The sequence below is a fragment of the Amphibalanus amphitrite genome, unplaced genomic scaffold (genome assembly GCF_019059575.1).
Source record: "Amphibalanus amphitrite isolate SeventyFive unplaced genomic scaffold, NRLGWU_Aamphi_draft 001262F_arrow, whole genome shotgun sequence".
In the NCBI taxonomy this organism is placed as follows: domain Eukaryota; kingdom Metazoa; phylum Arthropoda; class Thecostraca; order Balanomorpha; family Balanidae; genus Amphibalanus; species Amphibalanus amphitrite.
The window spans coordinates 121,612-140,945 of record NW_024882755.1 but is presented as its reverse complement, the minus strand read 5'-3'; the positions used below and the strand labels follow the sequence as shown (position 1 = coordinate 140,945).

At 45.6% G+C, this 19,334-nt stretch overlaps 2 protein-coding genes and 1 long non-coding RNA gene across 3 annotated transcripts in view; 2 read left to right on the top strand and 1 right to left on the bottom strand.

Moving 5' to 3' along the window:
- Positions 1 to 2,914, top strand: part of LOC122371608 (F-box only protein 8-like) — a 28,417-nt gene extending 25,503 nt beyond the window's left edge. Inside the window, exon 8 of the mRNA XM_043348032.1 lies at positions 702 to 2,914. The gene's annotated coding sequence lies outside the window, so the exon portion shown is untranslated. The remainder of the gene's footprint in view (positions 1 to 701) is intronic.
- Positions 2,915 to 3,151: 237 nt separating this feature from the next.
- LOC122371606 (twist-related protein 1-like) lies at positions 3,152 to 16,124 on the bottom strand. Its single transcript, XM_043348031.1, has 3 exons — positions 15,678 to 16,124; positions 5,784 to 5,949; positions 3,152 to 4,308 (listed from the first exon to the last, which is right to left on the bottom strand). Exons 1-3 carry the CDS (start codon positions 16,070 to 16,072, stop codon positions 4,219 to 4,221), a joined length of 651 nt encoding a protein of 216 aa, XP_043203966.1. The 5' UTR covers positions 16,073 to 16,124; the 3' UTR covers positions 3,152 to 4,218.
- A 1,253-nt stretch (positions 16,125 to 17,377) lies between these two features.
- LOC122371607 lies at positions 17,378 to 19,094 on the top strand. Its single transcript, XR_006254759.1, has 2 exons — positions 17,378 to 18,379; positions 18,836 to 19,094. It is a non-coding gene; the product is annotated as an uncharacterized LOC122371607 (long non-coding RNA).
- Positions 19,095 to 19,334: the final 240 nt, after the last annotated feature.

Sequence of the window (19,334 nt, the reverse complement as noted above, 5' to 3'; positions counted from 1 at the left end):
TTTTACTTTTTGACACTTTTAGTGAAACACCCTGTATGTTGCCAAAGGTTTTTCCCAGAAGACGTAAACGTACGGCGCCCCTCTGAGACCACTTGCGCCCCTCTAAAGCACCGCGTACAACCACGTTAATCTTGCATATTTGTTTGACTGAAACTGAAAGTTACTGGTCAGATTTTGAAAGTACCTTCGAGCATCCATGCATTCTTCTTCACCAATTCGTCAAGCATCTGATCGGTCGCAAAAGTATGATTCGGTCATTAGGTCGTAACTACTTACAACTGCTTCTCCTAGCCTAACAATTCCATTTTTTCTGGCGTTTGGATTCCTGCTCTAGTAACCGGTTCTGGTGCATAGCCTTCGAGCCTCCTTCTTTTCCTTTGAAGCCTTAAAGAAATGTTCTTGCATTTTGGCGTCATGGCCTGCACCTCAATGCCAATGTTCATGTCACAATCTTCTTAAAGGACCCGTCGGGAAAGAAATCACACTAGCTGCTCGCACTTCGTAGGCACTAGCTATTTTGCTTCACTAGCTATTTTGACGCTAGCGATTATAGCACTAGCTGTTTTGAAGCACTAGCTATTTTGTTTCACTAGCTATTTTGACGCTAGCGATTTTGTCGCTAGCTGTTCTGAGGCACTAGCTGATTTGTACTAGCTCAAAAGTCACTAGCTCAAATGTCACTAGCTGTTTTGACGTAGACCCGGTGAGCCGATCAGACTGTGTAACTCTCACAACGAATTAACTAGATGTGCGGTGCGCACCCCGGTACGGCAGCTGCGGCTGTCGGTACTGAGTTGTTATCTTGTTTTAGTATCGGACGTAGTGATTTGAGCTGCCGCGGATGGAAAGGGAAACGTTACGTCTTGCGAGGACTAGTAGAGCAACGGCGAAACGTAGATGAGCCGTCGATGGGTCAGTACGCACAGAGTGGGCCCAGATAGGTGCTATTTGATCCTTGGAATTGAGGAATAGAGCTGGAACAGTCTTAGACTGTTGAGTATTAATGATATGGTAGATCAAATTTAGGTGAATTTCCTAGAAGATAACCAGGTTTAGTGGTGCTATGCAAAGGAAGGATTGGAGAGGGTTGTGAAGGATTAAAATTGGAGGAGGGATTATCCAATACGTAATGCAGCTCTTAATCTTAAGCATTTCATCTGCCATTCCTCGGCTTCTGTCAAATGAGGACCAACGCTGTCATCTTGGCAGTTGACTGAGAACATTCGATCATGTCTGGGGGCAGCACAGTATATTTCTAAGTGTCATGGCAGCGCCTGATCCGCATTAATCACTGATTCTATTCACCGGATTCACTCGTGCCTGAGTGTCGGTCGCCTGCACGGCCGTCAGCCGGCATTGGTGTTTGCTCCTAATCTCTACCGTCCTCGATCGCTCACCGCCCTTTCTCAGCTCCTGAGCTGGCCTCAGGCTGGTGCGCAATGTGTCTGATTCAATTTCGCGAGAACATTTAACAGCTTGCTCTCAGGATAATCAAACCGTCTGGCTTTGGCCGTGCGGTGTTTTTACATTAGCTGTTTTGAAGTGACCAATGTTGGTAAAGTGAAATTTGGAAACTGGGGTGTTAATGGAAATTTGTACCACGGAAGATAATTGTTCAACATTGTCGCTGGTCGATAATGCTCTGATCGAATTGCGACAGGTATCGCAACATTTGACTTAGAAGTTGAAAGAAGAGGGACACTGGCTGTACTTGTACTAGAGATGATTTGATGCTAAAATTCTGATTCAGTGTTTCCATCGATCAGTGGTAAAGTTACGTGCAGTTTTTTTCTCCTTCACCATTTAACGGCGTTATGCGTGCAGCAAATTTGAGCATGCATGACAAATTCAAATGGCTCCTGTAAAAATTAAAATGGCTCCGTAATGAATTGTATAGAACTCAGTAGGGTTTCGCACAGGTTGTGTGCCATATATTTGCATGCTGTCGTGTTACGAACTGGACTCGTAGGTAGCTCGAAGGACGCCTGAGCGGGAAACTGGAGCGATACCATAGTTGTCTTACAAGTAGGTACTTTGGCACATCATTTTCTGGCGGTGTGCTTAGCGCCTGTAGCCCAGACGAGTGGTTTGTAGCTTGTAGCTAGATAGCGGATAGCATAGTCCTGATGTATGTTGGCGGCAATAACGTGCAATGCTAGCTACATGTATTTCTTGACGAGTGTGCGATGTATCTGAGGCTTTTCTGCATCCTCGTGCTAACTCTCCAACTTTGACTCGACTTCAGTCCTATCTCATTACCGTTTTAGTGCATACTGATGAGTGCTATGACGTAGGATAATGAGCGTAGACGCATGGGAAAAGGGGATGGAGTGTCCCATGAGGTCTGTAGTGTCCTTCAAGGGTGTCCCTCCTTTTGTGTCCTGGCGCCAACTATCACCATGCCACTCGCAGCACGCTCTAAAAGGGTGATGAGAATCTGACACAATCTCGACTTTTCCGCCCGGCCAGCCTCCGTAAACGTCCATTTCAGGGATAATGTTAGTTGTTTGACACGCCTGATTCGTTAATCTGTCACTCGCTTGTCATAATATATCGGCCTTAGTGTTTGGGTTGGCTGCCCACTGCCTAGTTTATGCTCACACGTGCTGTTTGCTGCCCTTGAACGCTCAGTTACTAAGCTAAATAGAAGGTATGGACTCGCTGATCCCTACAATCAGCGAGCAAATTGTACGGATGAACTCGAATCTATCAGAAATTGTTTAAGTTTGTGTGTGACGAACGAGGAAATCTGTACGTTATGTTGAATATGTGTCTATACGATGTTATTTTTGTGTTGTTTGTGGGGCTGCCGGCAGCTCCATAATCCGTGCGTGTTGGGAATTGTGACGATCATGAGGGACGACTTGTTCTGCCAGTCTACTTAATATATTGCTTGCACTAGTCACACTTCAACCCTGTTTTTTTGTTGCTCATTACTGGAGATCCGTCCAAACCGCCTATGGCGATCAGAAGCTGTTGATAGCAATGCGGAAGTGCGTTAACCGAAGTGTCTACAATGTAAACGTCTACACAAGCGTCGTATCAGACTTCGGTAAAGAAAGCGCTGTTAGGGTTTATTTCAATCTTATCACATTTTTATTTTTATTTGACGGTATACCAATGCATCTAAGTGTCTAACACAAGTACACAGCACCCGCTTCTATGTAAACGCTCACCTTTGAAACAAGTAACTATATTTTACAGCTTGCTTTGCAGTTGCATGATCTTTGGACGGAAAAGTTGCATTCTAAGGCTACCTGCTTGTTTCACAACTCCCCACACAGAATTCCAAGTCACACTATGCAGCAGCAGATGGCACCTCAAGCATCTTAGTCTTACACCAACTGGCAACTACCTTTTCCTTTTACCAGCACCGTCACACACTACAGCAAGCCTATTTATCTATAGTATTATATTGATAGACACCTTAGCAACTTACTGGCACTGACTAGACAAAGCTCACTATAGCTTGCATGAGGCATACCGCGTATGCTGTATAATACCGCTAGCATACCATACCGCATAGCCTAACATACCGCTAGGCTGCGTTTGTCAAATTCATGAATCTGACGCGTGTTTGAACGGGATCTCGGGACGGCTGACATGGACGGATTCAAATAGCACAGAAATACTCAACATTGGTGAAGCTGTGCACTGTGCAGCGAAGCGCACTTGTAGATTGACCAATGGCCATTCGTAAAAATGTGTGACTATCCAGAAGATCTTTAACTCGCTTTCACTTAATCTGGCACGTCATAAGTCGACTCGTTCTTGTGCGGTCTCGGTGATTTGGTTGCTAGCGATTCGGTGGGACAGGGCCCCTGTTTCACCGACGCTGACAACACATTTCGCGAGCTGACATCATACTTTGTGCCGTGGTAATGTTGGAGATGCGAATTTGTTGATGTCTCCATGGAAACCCAATTTGACACGTCAACGTGTGCTGGCAGCGGCGGTCAAACAGGGCCGGAATGTCATGGTCATCGAGCCGAACAGAACTGGGTACCGGTGAAGTACCCAACCAATGCTTGGATATTGCGCAAGCAGCTCTATTGGTCCGGAGTGAACCCGGTTATTATCGTATACTGCATGATGAAGACAAGCTGCTGTCTGCTGTGGAGGCTGGTAGATGCAGCTTTACTGGTCCGGGGTGAACCCGGTCATTATCGTATACTGCATGTTGTAGACGTGCTGCTGTGGAGGCTGGTAGATGCAGCTCTACTGGTCGGGGGTGAACCCGGTCATTATGGTGTACTGCATGTTGTAGACGTGCTGCTGTGGAGGCTGGTAGAAGTCGTCTGCGTACACCTGCGAACGACGTGAGACACGAAAAGGTGAAAATATAGCACGCACATAACTACACAGTGTTCAAGAACGAGCGATTTATTTTCTTCTGGCTCCTCTAAACTCTAGTTCCTCGCGCACCGTACATACGCATGCAACGGGGAGCCCATGTAACTACGTCAACTACCGAGAGATGTCGCTAGTAGTATGCGCCTGAATGTATGCTGTCCCGCATGGCTTGCCAGTCGCTTACTAGCTGTTCCCGCTGCCAAGAGATGGCGTTAGTGGTATGCGCCTGCACCCATACTGTGCCGCACATCCTGTACATATATAAGCCTGCAACTTACGTCGGCGTCGCTTCTAGAGCAAGAGTTAACCTCCGCCCAAGAGATGGCATAGCTTGTATGTGTTGGTACCGCAAAAGCATTAACCCGCGCACCGACGGGGGGGGCGGTTATCCGCCCCCCCCCCGAGGTTTTTCGCGAATAGCGGGAAAACCGCGGCGCGTAGCGCCGCGAAATTTGGTATGACTATTCTCTTATCAATTTTACACATGGTATCTCGGAATTTTGATATCGATAACCTAACCTAAGGTCAGGTCAATTTCTCGACCTCCCCAATTTATATGTCGATGGGAGAAAAATCAACTCCCTGTTTTTTCCACTAAAACGCGTCAGAATGGCCCCATATACCATACATGACTTCATATACGATCAACCTTCAATACCTTGAGGCCTGTTTTGCTGTTGGGCAGCTGTAAGGTCATGTGACGTCATCAAAGGTCACCAATTTTTTGCCAATAACCTCTTACAGGAACAAGATACAGCCGCGCAGATGGTCTCATTGTGTTCAGCTCGTCAAGGGGCATCGAATGATATACATGATGACCTCGAGGTCACGTGACATGAGGTCAACCTTGAACCTTAAACCTTGACCTTTCGAGGTCAGCATATATGGTTCGATGCGGATTGACGAGAGGATTACGATGGTGCCCTTAGTTTGTTCCTAGCTTGATAAATTCGAAAGTTATTCGAGAAAAACTCTCAATGTCTAGCGCCACCATTTTGACTTTTTGACCCCTGTGACGTCATCTTTGACCTGACCTGAAAATTACCTTGGTAAAAATTGTAGACCTTGCCCGTGCGTACCCCATGCCGTTTACCCGCTTGTAGCTATCTTGCTTCGTTCTCGAGATCTCAGGGGGGGTCATCCGCCCCCCCCCCCCCGGGTTCCAAGTTGGCGCAGACCCCCGTCGGTGCGCGGGTTAAACATATGTGTACCTATTTTCCAAGTAGGCATGTCAAAGCATAATTTTGACCAATCCGACTCGATCATCACAATACATACCTATGTACCGATAGGTCTCCACAAAATGTCTTAAATTCAAAAGGGACACCACTCCTTGAGTAAGGCGTGAGCCGTCCGCCATATCGGAGCGAAGGGGCAATACGGTATAAGATCCATCAACTTTACCGACGGCTTCTGGTACTCGTAGTTACCTGAAGTGGCGCACACCACGCATTCTCCTTGTCCCCTCCAGACTCGAGCGGCGCTGGCCCGGTCACGTGACCTCGGCTAAGGTCATCTGCTGCCAGCAGCCTGCGCAGCTGGTCAATGTACTCGATGGCCTTGTGTAGAGTTTTCACCTTGCTGATCCTCTTCCCCCTGCAACAGTGAGACATTTTGATGGTTTTGATTGGCATTTTTGATGAACGACAGCGAGACATCGACGACGTCGTTGTGATGAAACTTTGTCAAAAACACCAGGGAAATTAAACTCGTTTCAATCAAGGCCCAGAGTCGGTAGAAAGGCCTGATCTGAGACGAGACAAGACATGCCTGGTCCTAGTCCACACTTAAAATTGATTGAGCTATATGTTGTCGAACTCGCAAAGCTTTATGACATTTTATCACGTTTTGCAAACTTCACCGCAAAATACCTATGAGTCAAATACATATCCCACTTATTTTGTTCGTGATTGAAAATGGATTTGAAACAAATTAATCATATTTTTCATATTGAAACGGAAACGGTAGGTACCGAATTTCAGTTTCAATGGCAAATCTTGAACCTCTCACGTCAGTTCAAGGAAAAGATGCAACTGATTTGGTCTCCAGTGAGAAAGTCACGGCGATGAAGATGCTTTTAGTTAGTTAAGCCAGTTCAGATGAAGCGGCTGCCTGTACATTCAGCGCTGATCCAGTATGACATTCATGGGTCATGTATAGTCAATACATTTCAGATGCTCCTTTGCGTCCGTTCATCCGTCTTTATTATAGTTTTTTCTAAAAAAAAATCTATATTTTCACATATACATACAGGTAGGTGCATACTGCATACAAACGGAAGCGAATGCACTGCCGCCGCCTTTTTTGTGTGTGCCTGTACTCGTATATGTAATGTGTGTTCCTCATAATGTATCTGTCATGCATAACAGTAACCCGTAGCTGCATAAGATTGCTCTGATAGTATCGGAGACAAGAAAAGGCGGCACCTATATCGGTGCAACGGCCTAGAAGACAGATTGAGATTGCTCATCGAGCTGAAAAGCAGAGTAGGATTGCATGGATGTTGTCTTTCTCAATTCAAGTATCAGCGTACCTCGGCCCGCAATTGCTCTTCCGCGACTCTCCGTCGCGTCTCGTTGTCTGTTATGGGTGAGCGATATTCTATGCCAGTCACTGCCACCAAACCAGACCCGACCCTCTGTCCCCTAATCCCCACTCCCTTCTCCCTCCCTCCCCCCCCCCCCAGCTCGTAGCACCCAGAGGAGCAGCGCTTGTTTCTCGAGCTCGGGTGTCACCGCCTCGCGCTTCTCTACGCCTTGGGGCTCGAGACTTGGTCACGTGACTGGAGCCGTATCAGGTGACCGGCGGACGCCTGCGGTGACAGCTGACAAGATCAAGATCAGTGCTAGATGAGACTCCGGTAACCTCAGTGGTTTGAGGCTGTGCTTAGTGATTAGTTTGATGGTTCAGAGTGCGAGTCGTTCTGTTTTCGTCAAGATCTGCGTTCACGGTGCAGGGAAAAGCGTATTGACTTGATTCATTTGAGATTGGCTACGTGCATTTACGCTTTTGAAGTTTTTTTTATTTTATTTGCAAGAGTCTCGTCTAGAATATTTGCGAGAATATTTCAGATAAAAGCTAAGCAAGTGTGATAAGGCACGGCCTTCGCTTTAGTTGCTGAAGGTGCTGAGATGCTGACGACCACGCCACTTCCGTCAAGGTAGGTAAGTACAAACATCGATTATAAACCATTCATTGAGTGATGTAATGTAATGTATATGTAATTTGTAATGGTTATGTACTGTTATTCCTTGGTAACCGAGCCTTGAAACAACCTATCACATTATATATAATTTGATAGGTTGTTGTAACAAGGAAATGCTTAGAACAAAGTTCACCGGTAAGGTAGGCCGTTGGGTTCTGCTTTGATGATTCTCCAGACTGGAAACTGTGTCGCAACACTCTTATTTCCTTCCGACAAGAATATCGTCATTCAATTATAAATTATACCTTAATATGGCTGCTTGTGATTTGAAGTAACTACATAGATTTTTTTTTTTTTTTTTTTTTTTTTCAAAACATTTATTTCACACAGACATGAAACCTTCATAAAAAGGCAAGGCACGCAACTCAGATCAAAACAAAAAAGCAGCTAGTCCCCGTGCTCTTACAATCCCTCCTCTCCCATCCCTTCTGCGAAAGAAAAAAAACACAGACAAACATCGCCGTCCGGCCCGATGCCATGCCACACTCAACATTTAGATGTTTGGCACCGTCCAGATCACATGGTCAGCGGCCGCAGCGGCTACCCACACAGATGGTCAGCGGCTGCACACATAAATGGTCGCGCGACTAGTGTCTTAACAATCGGGGTATGCTATTAAGTGTCAGCTGAACATAGATACCGATGCCGCCAACGACGCGCGCGGCGAAGCCGGCCCCAGGCACCAAGACGGCAACGCGGCCGGCGCGACGGCAGCGTCGGCAACGGCGACGTTATCAAGACCTTAATACGGTCTCTTTAAATATATACAGACCACTAGCCACCGACGCCACCCCAGGCGCCGACGGAGCTCGCTGCGTTCCATGGGGAAAAAGATTTTTGACCATCCATTGGGGTAATGTTTGTTTGGTGAGCGAATGAACATGTGATAGTGTAAATGAATGTTTTCATCTGCATGTTATTTGCTATGTCTAATGTAAAAATTCAAACTGATCTTCAGTATGTTGTTTAACGTATACTTACTTCGCCCGAGTCAGCGCATTTTGCTGTACAGTTACTTTTTCGTACTGTGCGTACTTACTTTATACTGAAGTTATATCTTGTGTGATTATTGTTATTGTATTGTATTTATTTATTATTGTATTACTGTATTGTATTTTGCTATTATTATGAATATATACATATATATTCATGTATATATATATATTTATTCCATATACATACATATATGGAATACTCCATTCCATATATGTATGTACTACTATCTGTACTACTATATATGTTTAGCTTTCTACTTTAAGCTTACTATGCAATCCTACTAAGCTTGCTATATGTATACTGTTTTTTTTTTTTGCTGTATTGTGTTTCACCACTAGACACTAGTTTATGTTTGTGTTATTATAACTTGTATGAATGTATACCTAGTGCAGTTTTGTCTTGAAGGACCAAGGTGTTACCTAAAATAACACTTGTTTCCATTTTATCTTATATGGTAATATTTTTCAATTTCTCCCATTTCTTCTCAAAACTCTCTTGTTTTCCTGTTAACCTGGCTATACTCTCCTCTATCTCAACTTGTTGTTTTATGCTGTATTTTAAATGCACAATAGTTGGTCGGTTTTCTTTGTAGCGTGCTTGATAAATTACCAACTTTGCCAGTGTAATTATACACGTCTCCTCTGCACTCAAATTCGTAGGGAAAAACCATGTATTTAAACCTACGTTTATATTTATACCATATTTCTGCAGAATTTCCGTTTTGATTTTGGTTATGAAATCTTTCGTTATAGGGCAGTACCAGAATAAATGGGCAAGCGTTTCAGGCTGGACCTTGCAGAATGTACAATATTCGCTATCTGTTATATCCATCATTTGTAAATATCTATTCGTTGCTAAGATTCTGTTAATGAGCTTAAATTGAAACATTCTAACATATGCTGACTTTGTTGCTTTGAGTACTTCAATAAAACTATTTGCTTCGAAGCATCCTAGGTCTCTTATCCATTTCTGTTTTTGTCGCGCATTGGTTTCATATAGTTCCTTCTGTCTAAATTGTATGAATATATCGTAGGCAAAACGTGAAAAATGAGGATGATTCATAACTAGGTTCATTCGCGATGGCATTGTTGGTTGACATTTTTTAGGTATTGACATTGCTTTAACGGAGTCTGGTAAGCTTCTCATTAAGCCTTCATAGCAAATAAATGTCATGTTTATATTATATGCTGTTTGTAAGCTGTCTTTCGAGTGCAACTTTCCTGTTTCTTCGTTAAATAGGTCAATGATGAAACGCAACCCTTTTGAATGCCAACTTTTTACGATGGATGATTTAAATTTCGTGTAGTCTGAGAACCATATGCTTTCAGAGAGGATCTGTGTTTCTTCTGGTTGGTATTGCTGACTGAAAGACGTAAATGCGTTTAATACATCTTTCCAAAAACGGTTACTAATTTTAGCCGTTATTTTTCCCAGACGTTTGCTTCCGTAACATAGGATGTCTTGAATATGTGGCAATTCCAATTTGGAAAAAGCTGCCCACGGAGCTTGCGCTTTCATTAGTCTTTTGAGCCACGTCAGCTTAATGCTTTTCATAAATGCTTCGATATCAACCATGGCTAATCCTCCATTGTGATATTTTTGAATCAACTTAGCACGTTTGACTGGGTCGCGTTTGCCTGCCCATACAAATGAGTACAACAATGTGTTAAGGCGTTTCAGTTCATTCTGTGAGGGATTCGGCAGAGCTGTGAACAAATGTACTAGTTGTGAGATGAGTAATGACTTAACCACGGCTATTCGTCCTAGAACCGTCAAATTCCTTCTGCGCCACTGTGCTATTTCTTTTTGAATTTGTAAAAGTTTAGGCTCAAAGTTAATTTTTGTTACATTCTTGTTCATATTGTTAAAGATAATGCCTAGTATTTTCATTTCCTTAACCCACTTGATACCAAAATCATTTTCCTCTTCACTAGACGGGGAAAAACCGACCGGAAGACATGTCGACTTTTCAATGTTTAAATTTAGTCCAGAGGCCTCTGAAAATTTTCCTAATTCTTCAAGAGCTCCTTTCAGGCAATTTTTGTTTTCTAAGAACAGCAGTGTATCATCGGCGTATTGCGATATCCTAACGTCTAAATTGTCAATGGCTTTTATACCTTTAAATTCCTTGGCTTCTTTTATTTTCGTTGCCAATATGTTGACTGCAAGGTTAAATAAATAGCCTGATGCTGGGTCACCCTGTCGTATCCCACAGTTCAACTTAATTTTTTCTCCTAGGTAACCATTTAACAAAATTCGCGAAAAATTTTGGTTATTTAGATATACCAGCTCGATTGTTTTACGGAAGACCGGACCAAAGTTATACTTTTCCAACGTTCTGGCCAAGAAGCACCAGGATAATGAATCAAAGGCTGCCTCAAAATCGACAGACATAATCAGTCCTGAACTTTGGTTTTGTATCAAATTACTTATTGTATCGTACACAAGACGCGTGTTCTCACCAATATACCGGCCTTTAATATATGCTGTCTGGCATGGGTCTATTAGTTTATCAATAACATTTTGAAGTCTGGATGATATAGCGGCTGATATTATTTTGAAATCTACATTTAGCAAAGTTATTGGTCGCCAACCTTTTATGCTATCGAGTGATTTTCCTGCTTTTGGGATCATGGTTATTATACCCTCTCGGTGTGTTAGAAGCATCTTTCCATGTTCAAAGGATGAAGTAAATGCTCTATGAAGGAAGGGTCCCAATTTCTCCCAAAAACGTCTGAAAAAACATGCGGTATATCCGTTAGATCCTGGAGATTTCCCTTTTTTCATTTTCTGCACCGCAGTCGTTAGTTCTTCGAATGTTATAGGCTCGTCTAGGACAGAACGTTCATGCGTTGTTAAAGAACTTGTGGTGTTAGACTTGATGTAGTCTTCTGTTGAGGATGACATGATATGACCCTTATTATATTTACTAGCTAGGTGTTTTGTAAATTCACCAAGGATTAAGGAACTTTTAGCGACCTTCTGTCCGTTAATATTAAGGGCTGTTGGCGTCTTTTTAATAGCATTCCTTTTTTCGAGGCCGAGAAAGTATTTAGAAGATTTTTCTCCCTCCTCGTACCATTTAGCTCTTGACCGAACAATAAGACCGTTGATGATTGGCTTTCTGTGTTCTTCAAGCTGTTCTTTATATAAATTTACTGTAGCAACATTTTCCTCTGATCTTTCTACTACTAACCGAGAATTTGCGAGCGCTATTTTTGAAACGAGTTCTTTTTCCTTTTCTCTATTACGCTTCGCCTTTGCTTTGGAATATCTTATGGTTTCACCCCTGAGCATAACAAGTAGTGTTTCGTAGAACAGATCATCTCCTATCTTGAACTGTATATCTTTGTAATTACATGTATCTGAAATAAACTCTTGAGCATAAACAGGCAGCGAATATTCTTCTACAGTTCTGTTGATACAATGCTCTACTGTTTCGATGTAGCCTTCATCACTCAGGAGAGAATCATTAAATTTCCATAATCCTGGTCCTCGTGACTCACCCATGAGCAAACGTAAAGATATGTTGTTATGATCAGTTCGGTAACCAGAAGTAATTTGACTGTCGTGACACAAAGCTAATAAGTGCTGACTAACGAAAAACATGTCCAACCTAGCGCCCTTAGCATGAGCTGGTCCGAACCAAGTATATCGTCTCTCCGTGGGATTCTGACTTCGCCATGCATCAACCAGATTATGTTGGTTGCAAATAGAGAGAAACTTTTCACGAGCTTTTGCGTTATGTTCTTGTGCATAACCAAAACAGTCAATGTCTGTATTTATAATGAAATTGAAATCTCCCCCCACAACCATGTGATCACAGTTAACACTATCCAGAATTTTGCCAATACGTTCGTAAAAATCCGGTTCGTCACGATTTGGCCCATATATGCTACAAAAGAGGTATATATCCGTGCCAATTTTACATTCTATTAATATATAATTTCCCTTACTGTCTACATGCTTGCTTACAATTTCATGCTGGAGATTCTTGCTAATAAGTATTGAAGTACCTCTGCTGTTATACCTAAAGCAGGAATGGTATGCTTTTCCATTCCATAGGTTATTAAACGAGGGAATTTTCTCAGGTGTTAAGTGTGTATCTTGAAGTAATATTATGTCGCATTTCAGGTTCCTTAAGTAATGCATAACATCCCTACGCTTGTGCTGAGAACCTAGGCCTCTAACGTTACTTGAAATTATTTCTATTTTTGCCATTTTCTCTTAGAAGGTGTTTGAAATGTGCTGAGATAAATCTGATAGCAAGTGCGCATTTTACGTTGATTTACCAAGGTTCGGTCGGAATGTAGAGGAGACGAACAGCAGCGAGCACCGCCGGCCAGGGACGACGTCGGCAGCCGCGATGGTCGTAAGTGGATTGCGATTGGGGATTCCTGCGCCGCCGCCGCCACCACCACCGCCGCCGCCGCCCGCCGCGAAGCCGAGACGAGTACCGTAGCCGGCCGCGCCACGGGCGCCGCCAGCAGCACCACGGGATCACGGCTCAACAAACAAACTCTGGGAACACATGAATTATTTGGGAGAGCAAAACACCAGGCCTGTAGCTTGAGAGTCATCAATTGTACCAAAGCAAACGGGGGTTTTAACAATGATAAACTATAATAGAAACAAAACAATGGAAACAACATAATATAAACCGCGATTAAAATAACCTAAAAACAACAAGAGAACACAGCAAACGCAAACAGCAAACGCGGAGCCCGCGACAGCAGAAAATGACTTAGCATCCACCGATGATGCAAGGAAATGCAAGGAAATTTTAAAGTGTCAGTTCTATGGTTATTCAGCACTAGTAGAAGACCGTACTAGCTGAAACCCGTTACATTATTTTAAGCTCGCGCACTTTGAAAAAAAAAAAACTAAACATCTCTAAAATGGTTACTGTAACACAACCGCGAGCTGTAAAATTGTTTACCTAACAAACTAACAATCTAACATTATAGCTGAAAAGATGTCAGACAACTGCATAGCGGCACGTCACCTGGGCACCGGTGGAAGGCTGCAGCCGCTAGTAGTGCTCTAGCGCTCGAGCACGCCGAAACCGAGCTCGCGCACACGCTCGAGTGTGTCGACCCTCTTCCCCACGCCGTGCTGCTGCTCTTTGAAGAAAACGTGGCCACCACGGGAGTACACCGTGTAGATCCTCCGTTCCCGCTTGGCGGCCAGCAGGGACCTGAAGATCCGGCTTCGGAGTTTGGTCAGCGACTCGTTGATGAAGAGCTCCCTGCCGCGCAGCTCCATGCGTCGAGCCATCACCCGGTCGCGGGCGCTGCCTTCACCCGACCGCACGAAGCGAACAATCACTCTGTTGTTCGGACCTGGCAGGCGATGGGCGCGGTCGATGTCGTTAGCGGCGAGTCCGAGTCCCGGCAGGCACTGGTTCAAGGTGCTGATGACGAGGGCGTTGATATCCTCTCGCTCCTCCCACTCGCCGGCCCGCCCCGCAACCCGCTCCCGGCCGCCGCGGCCTGCCGACTGATCCGGTCCGCTGCTGTTCGGGCGATCAGCTGACTGCGACGTCACGGTCGGAGGATCCCGACCCGTGTCAGCTGGCGCGATCGGCCGAGGGTCGACCGCCGCAGGCGCTGTCTGGTTCGGCAGGGGCGGCTCCAGGCGGGGCGTGCGGCGGGGCGCCATGGCGGCGCCGGACAGGATGAGGCAGGGGAGTCTCGAGTTGATCTCAGCCTCCTCTACCCGGGCTTCCAGCGCCGATACCTCAGAGCGAGACTGGCGGAGCTCCTCGCTCAGCTGGTCGATGATGCCGTCTCTCTCCTCCACGTGTTGCTCGAGATCCTTTACACGATCGTTGAGTTTCTCGATCTCTGCCGTCAGTGACGAGCGGAAATCGTGGAGCTCCCTGGAGAAAGCAGCCATTAGCCGTTCCTCCAGCCCGTCGATGGCGACCTCAAGTTGCTCCTTGAATCCTCTGTTACCACCGGGAGTCAACGGACTGCGGCCAGGCTCGCCGCTCCTCTCCTTGGCCCCGCGCTTGCCGGCGGGCACAGCGTCGCCAGACTCCGATCGGTCCCGCTTCTGTCCTTCACTGAGAGGATCGCTATAGTTACGGACCAGCTCACTAACGGACCGTTGATCGCAGCTGATGTCCGACCGATGATCACCTGCTGCACTGTCGCTGTCCTCACCCGCGCACTGAGACGCTACTCGGCGCGGCATGACGGGCGCACGAGTCTGCAACGTGTCGACAAAACGAAAGCGCAACCGTCGCAGGCTCCACGTTTGCTTCCAGCTCACACGATCATATGATCACCTTCAAACCAATGAAAAAAGTCACCGGCACAACACACGAGCTCGTGGAGCGCGCACACTCTCCGTGGGTGCAGCTCAGCGGAGCAGCGCGCACGCGTCCTGACCCGCCCGCGGTCACCGGCCGACTGTAACTACATAGATTAGGACATATCAGATGAGGCGTTATGACCCTATGCAGTTATTTTAATCCTGTGTAGGAAGAAAAGACCAATATTCAAAATTATTGGATAGCACTTCAGCATGCTGGACCGTTTCTCATCTGCCATCAGCTGTACTGCTGAAATACAAATATCTGCCAATTAAAGCTGCATTTTCCTCGACCTAGAAGTGCTTCAGGCGGGATGAGTATTGAGTAAAGTCAAAAAGGGCCTTAGTAGCAAACGAGGTTTCTAATTTCTATGCCTTTTACTACTAGAAATTCATCGGCTGCGTTGAGTGCCATTATTTTGTATGCCATTTTTAAGTTGGCGTTTTTAGTCAAATACCACCACCTTTTCTGACAAGTGCCATAATTACCATCACCACAGTCATGACACAAATTGAAATGTGTACATCTGTCTCGGAACTGAGCGATTTGGGTGGAGCCGATTTCACCTCTCTGTCAAGGAATGGCTAGCTCCAAAGGATTTTTTTAATGAAATGGATTGATAATTGCGAGAACGCATGAAGGCAGATATATAATCGTTATATGTATAATAGCATGCGCCACTCCCTAGCGCTTCTGCTAACCTCTCGGCAGCTATGACTGGGGCCTGTTATATGCTAGCTAACCGCGATCCTTCCCATCACCAACTGCAGAGCTCGCCCATACCTGCCAGGCTGTCAAACTTACCTGGTCTCCAGGGGCACCACCTTGCTAAGCCTGCTGAAGGCCACGTTGACCGCCTGCACTCGGCGCCGCTCTCGCGCGTTCCTCCTCTGAACCAGATGAACCGGCTTCTCCTTCTGCCCGGTGTGTTTGGAGACGGGTCCTCCCACTCGACGACGACACGTCCTCAGAAGCTTCCTCTCTCGGACGGGCGGCTCGACGGGAAGGGTAACACCGCCGTCACCTCCGCCGGCACCACCCCAGCAGCTGGAGGACGATGGGTTCTCCCGGACTGCACTAGGGACACTGCCGGCACCAACACCGGCACCAGCGCCGACACCAGTGGTGCCGCTGGTGCCGAGACCTCCGGCGAACATACAGGCCGCCCGACACGGCGCCTGCTGTGGCTGTTTGGTCATGTCGGGGTCGTGAGCTCCGAGTGTGCCCTGAGGCGGTCCGGGGTCGCGAACAAACCGGTTGTGATCTGACCCCGCTCGAGGCGCCGACCTCACAGCCCATCTGCCGGCTCCATTTTTTGCCTCCGGTCCCTCATTGGCCGCCGCCGCACTGCTGGCCAATCGCAGTCGTCGCCGGCGACAGCTCATTACGAATTGATGAACCCTCTCTAATAAACCCGCATCCTGGCGGCGGCCCGGACTGCGGCCACCTGCCGCCGCCCGCGCGCCGATCCGCCGCCGCAGCCGGCCCCGGGGTAACACGCACGGGGACAAAGTCGAGCCGCGCGTGCCTCACGCCGGATGGTGGCGGACGCGATAGAATCTCGCATTGGATCTTCCGATAGAAAAATCGACCTATCGTGTTTGCCGAGATTCGTGGTAACAGGCAGGGGCTAAGTTTGGGGTAAACCGTCATTAGAACGCAATTAAATTTACACTTCACACGGAATACAGACTGGCCACTCATCAGGCTTGGGTTGGACCGCACGCTAAGGCTCTGAAATGGAATGTGACCAACTTTGGGCGAATTATATCAGCTTTTTACAAACTTGCTGATTAGAGAGATGGGTCTATCAGAACTATTATTTTAGCTAGAAAGTATTATTTTATCGTTTTTGAGTGTATTATCAACACTGCACCAATGTTTTTCAATAATATATTTCAAGCAGTTGATTGGTTCAATCGCAGAAAAAAACTGATACCAACTCTAAAACAGATTACCTGTTGTGCTTAGATGGCGATGAATTAACAAAAAAGATGGAATGTGAGCCGTCATCCAGTACCCGTTTAGAAGTGCCATAAAAAGCATGCATCAACCATTGTATAGGTGTACGAGCATTCTTGAGGGTGTGTGGCGTGTGCAACATTTTTTAGTCTAATGATAGTGAAAACCAAATAATATGTGCATGGATCCGAAAAAATGGTTCTGGGATCTGATCCCACGGATCCTGATCTCGGATCAGACAGGATCATAGATCCAGCTCTCTAATTTATCGAGAGATCCGTAGGGATCACAGACCCGAGTCTCATTTATCCAGTGAGATCATAAATCCTCACTTTTTTGTCAACACAGGAATCCCCCAAAACACTTTTTTCAACCCACAAACGTTCTTTTTAGCGATTGTATGTGATTGCACGCCATAATTCATAATTTTTTGGCACTTATTGACTAGAAACCCTTTAAGACATGGTTTCAAATGTTGTGTATGGTGGGATCCACTCAGATCATAGATCCATGTTTTTGGTTTATTGTCAGGTCGTATGAGATCATAGATCCAATATTTTTTTAACGCCGGATCCGATGGGATCATAGATCCTAACTTGCTGTTTGTTTTGACATCCGCTGAGATCATAGGTCCATGGACATGTCTGGTGAAAACAACAGACATTATAATCCAATAATTCTAAATATCTAATTATCCAATTATCTAATATCTAAGATATCGACATTATCTAATAAATTCGCGTTGTTTGAACACATTGATAAAGTTACCTATTTATGTATGATTTATCATAAGCCGGCTCAGCGTTTTAACAGCCATATTTTATCTAACGTGCTTTATCTTTAAGTATTTATTTTAAAGTTTTCTTGTTGGCTACTCTTACATCATCTGACATGTCCGTAACCATAAGAGATAAAAGCATCATGGATTATCAGTTGATGTCATCGTTGAGCAAAGTATTAGCAAAGTAGGAATACTAAGCATATATGAATACCAAGCAAAGTATTCATATAGGTATGAACTTAACACTCACTGCAGAACCTTGCTATAATACACAATGAAAGCATTTTTACACTCACTTCGCCGTATTAACACCACCTAAAGGTGTAAATAGCAGACTGAGCACTATACGCAGGTCTATAACACGGCAATTACGCTTAGAAACTGATCAAAGCGAAATTACACCTCGTTGGTGTGCAAATCACACCCATACAACACCTTATGGAGGTGCAATTCTGAACTTAAACACCTAGCTTTTGTTCATTTACGAATAACACCTTCCTGTAGTGTAGATGATCGCGCTTCATGTGTGCTGTGTTATTGACAAAGGATCCTTGATCTGCGATTGCCGCATTTTTGTCTTGGCTCAACACTGCTCTGAAGTGTAATGTACCGGACGGCAAAGGCGCATGCGCGTGACGCCGCTCGCGCACCCACGCGGCTTTCAGTGCGCCATTGTGCTTCAACGAACGTGGTTGTTAGTGTGCTGAGCTCTGAGCTGGTGTGACTATTGAGCATTGAGGAAGGCCCACCTGCTCCAGAACGGGTAAGTAGTTGATAGCATTTTCAAGATTATACTTTTTCTCGAAAAATTAGGACGTGCGTGATTTCCAAAGCTAATTTGTAATGCAGGGATGGGAAAAATGAGGCGCGCCGTGGTGCTGGCTCTGCTCTGCTTCTCTTGCAGATGATATTTATGGCACTAGGATTATTGGTTTTTGTTTCATCCTTGTTTAATACTAGAACTTCGTCAAATTTTTACCTTTGGAGACCTCCAGTGACCTCAGCAATGACCTGATCAAAAAATGACCTGAATGATTCTGAAAGATCTATAACGAGCTATCTGTTGCTTTGGTCTGCGTCTTAGCTAATACTTTCTTAGTTAACCTGGTGTGCCCCCCTCCCCCCATGGCGAAGTTGGCTGAGAGGCCCACCCGGGCGCGGGTTAAAGTTTCTGGCAGCGCCCTAGTATGAGTCATTTCGCTTCCCACGTGTGTTTCAGAGAAGGAACTCGAACACCTTCTACTCGAGATGCGTGAGGAGCAGGTCGTTTTTGACCCCGCGACAACGAACGGACCGTCCACCATCGCAGATGGCGTGCACTTTGGGTCGAAAGGGGAAGATAGCCGAATTCCAAACAAAATGGCGAACATGCAGGACGAGCTGTACATCACGAACATCGCTATCTCCTTCGAGCGCGCTCGCAGGCGCTGGACTCGAACGCCTAGCCCCGGTTCATATCTGCAGGGGACTCGCCGTTTCATGTACTTGTTGCACGGATCAACGTCCAATAAACGTTAAAATATTCTGACATTATACTGGTGTTTATTCTTCGTAAAGAGCGTGAGCGTGACCGGTGCAGGGGAAAGGGGGAGGAAATTAAGGGGAAGGGGATCTGGAATCAACAACACCCGAAATCGAATCGATATATACACTCGGAAGGCGTGCTCTGCTCTAGGTGTAACACTACAGTAAAAGGTCAATCACGAGTGTACCCGCCG

What these genes read in the sequence shown, in the direction of transcription:
- LOC122371606 (XM_043348031.1), bottom strand. Translation starts at nt 16,072, where the DNA reads ATGACCAAACAGCCACAGCAGGCGCCGTGTCGGGCGGCCTGTATGTTC. An exon ending in GTGGTGCCCCTGGAGACCAG is followed by an intron (nt 5,950 to 15,677) that starts GTAAGTTTGACA and finishes TCACTGTTGCAG; the next exon opens with GGGGAAGAGGATCAGCAAGG. An exon ending in CGTGGTGTGCGCCACTTCAG is followed by an intron (nt 4,309 to 5,783) that starts GTAACTACGAGT and finishes CGTCGTTCGCAG; the next exon opens with GTGTACGCAGACGACTTCTA.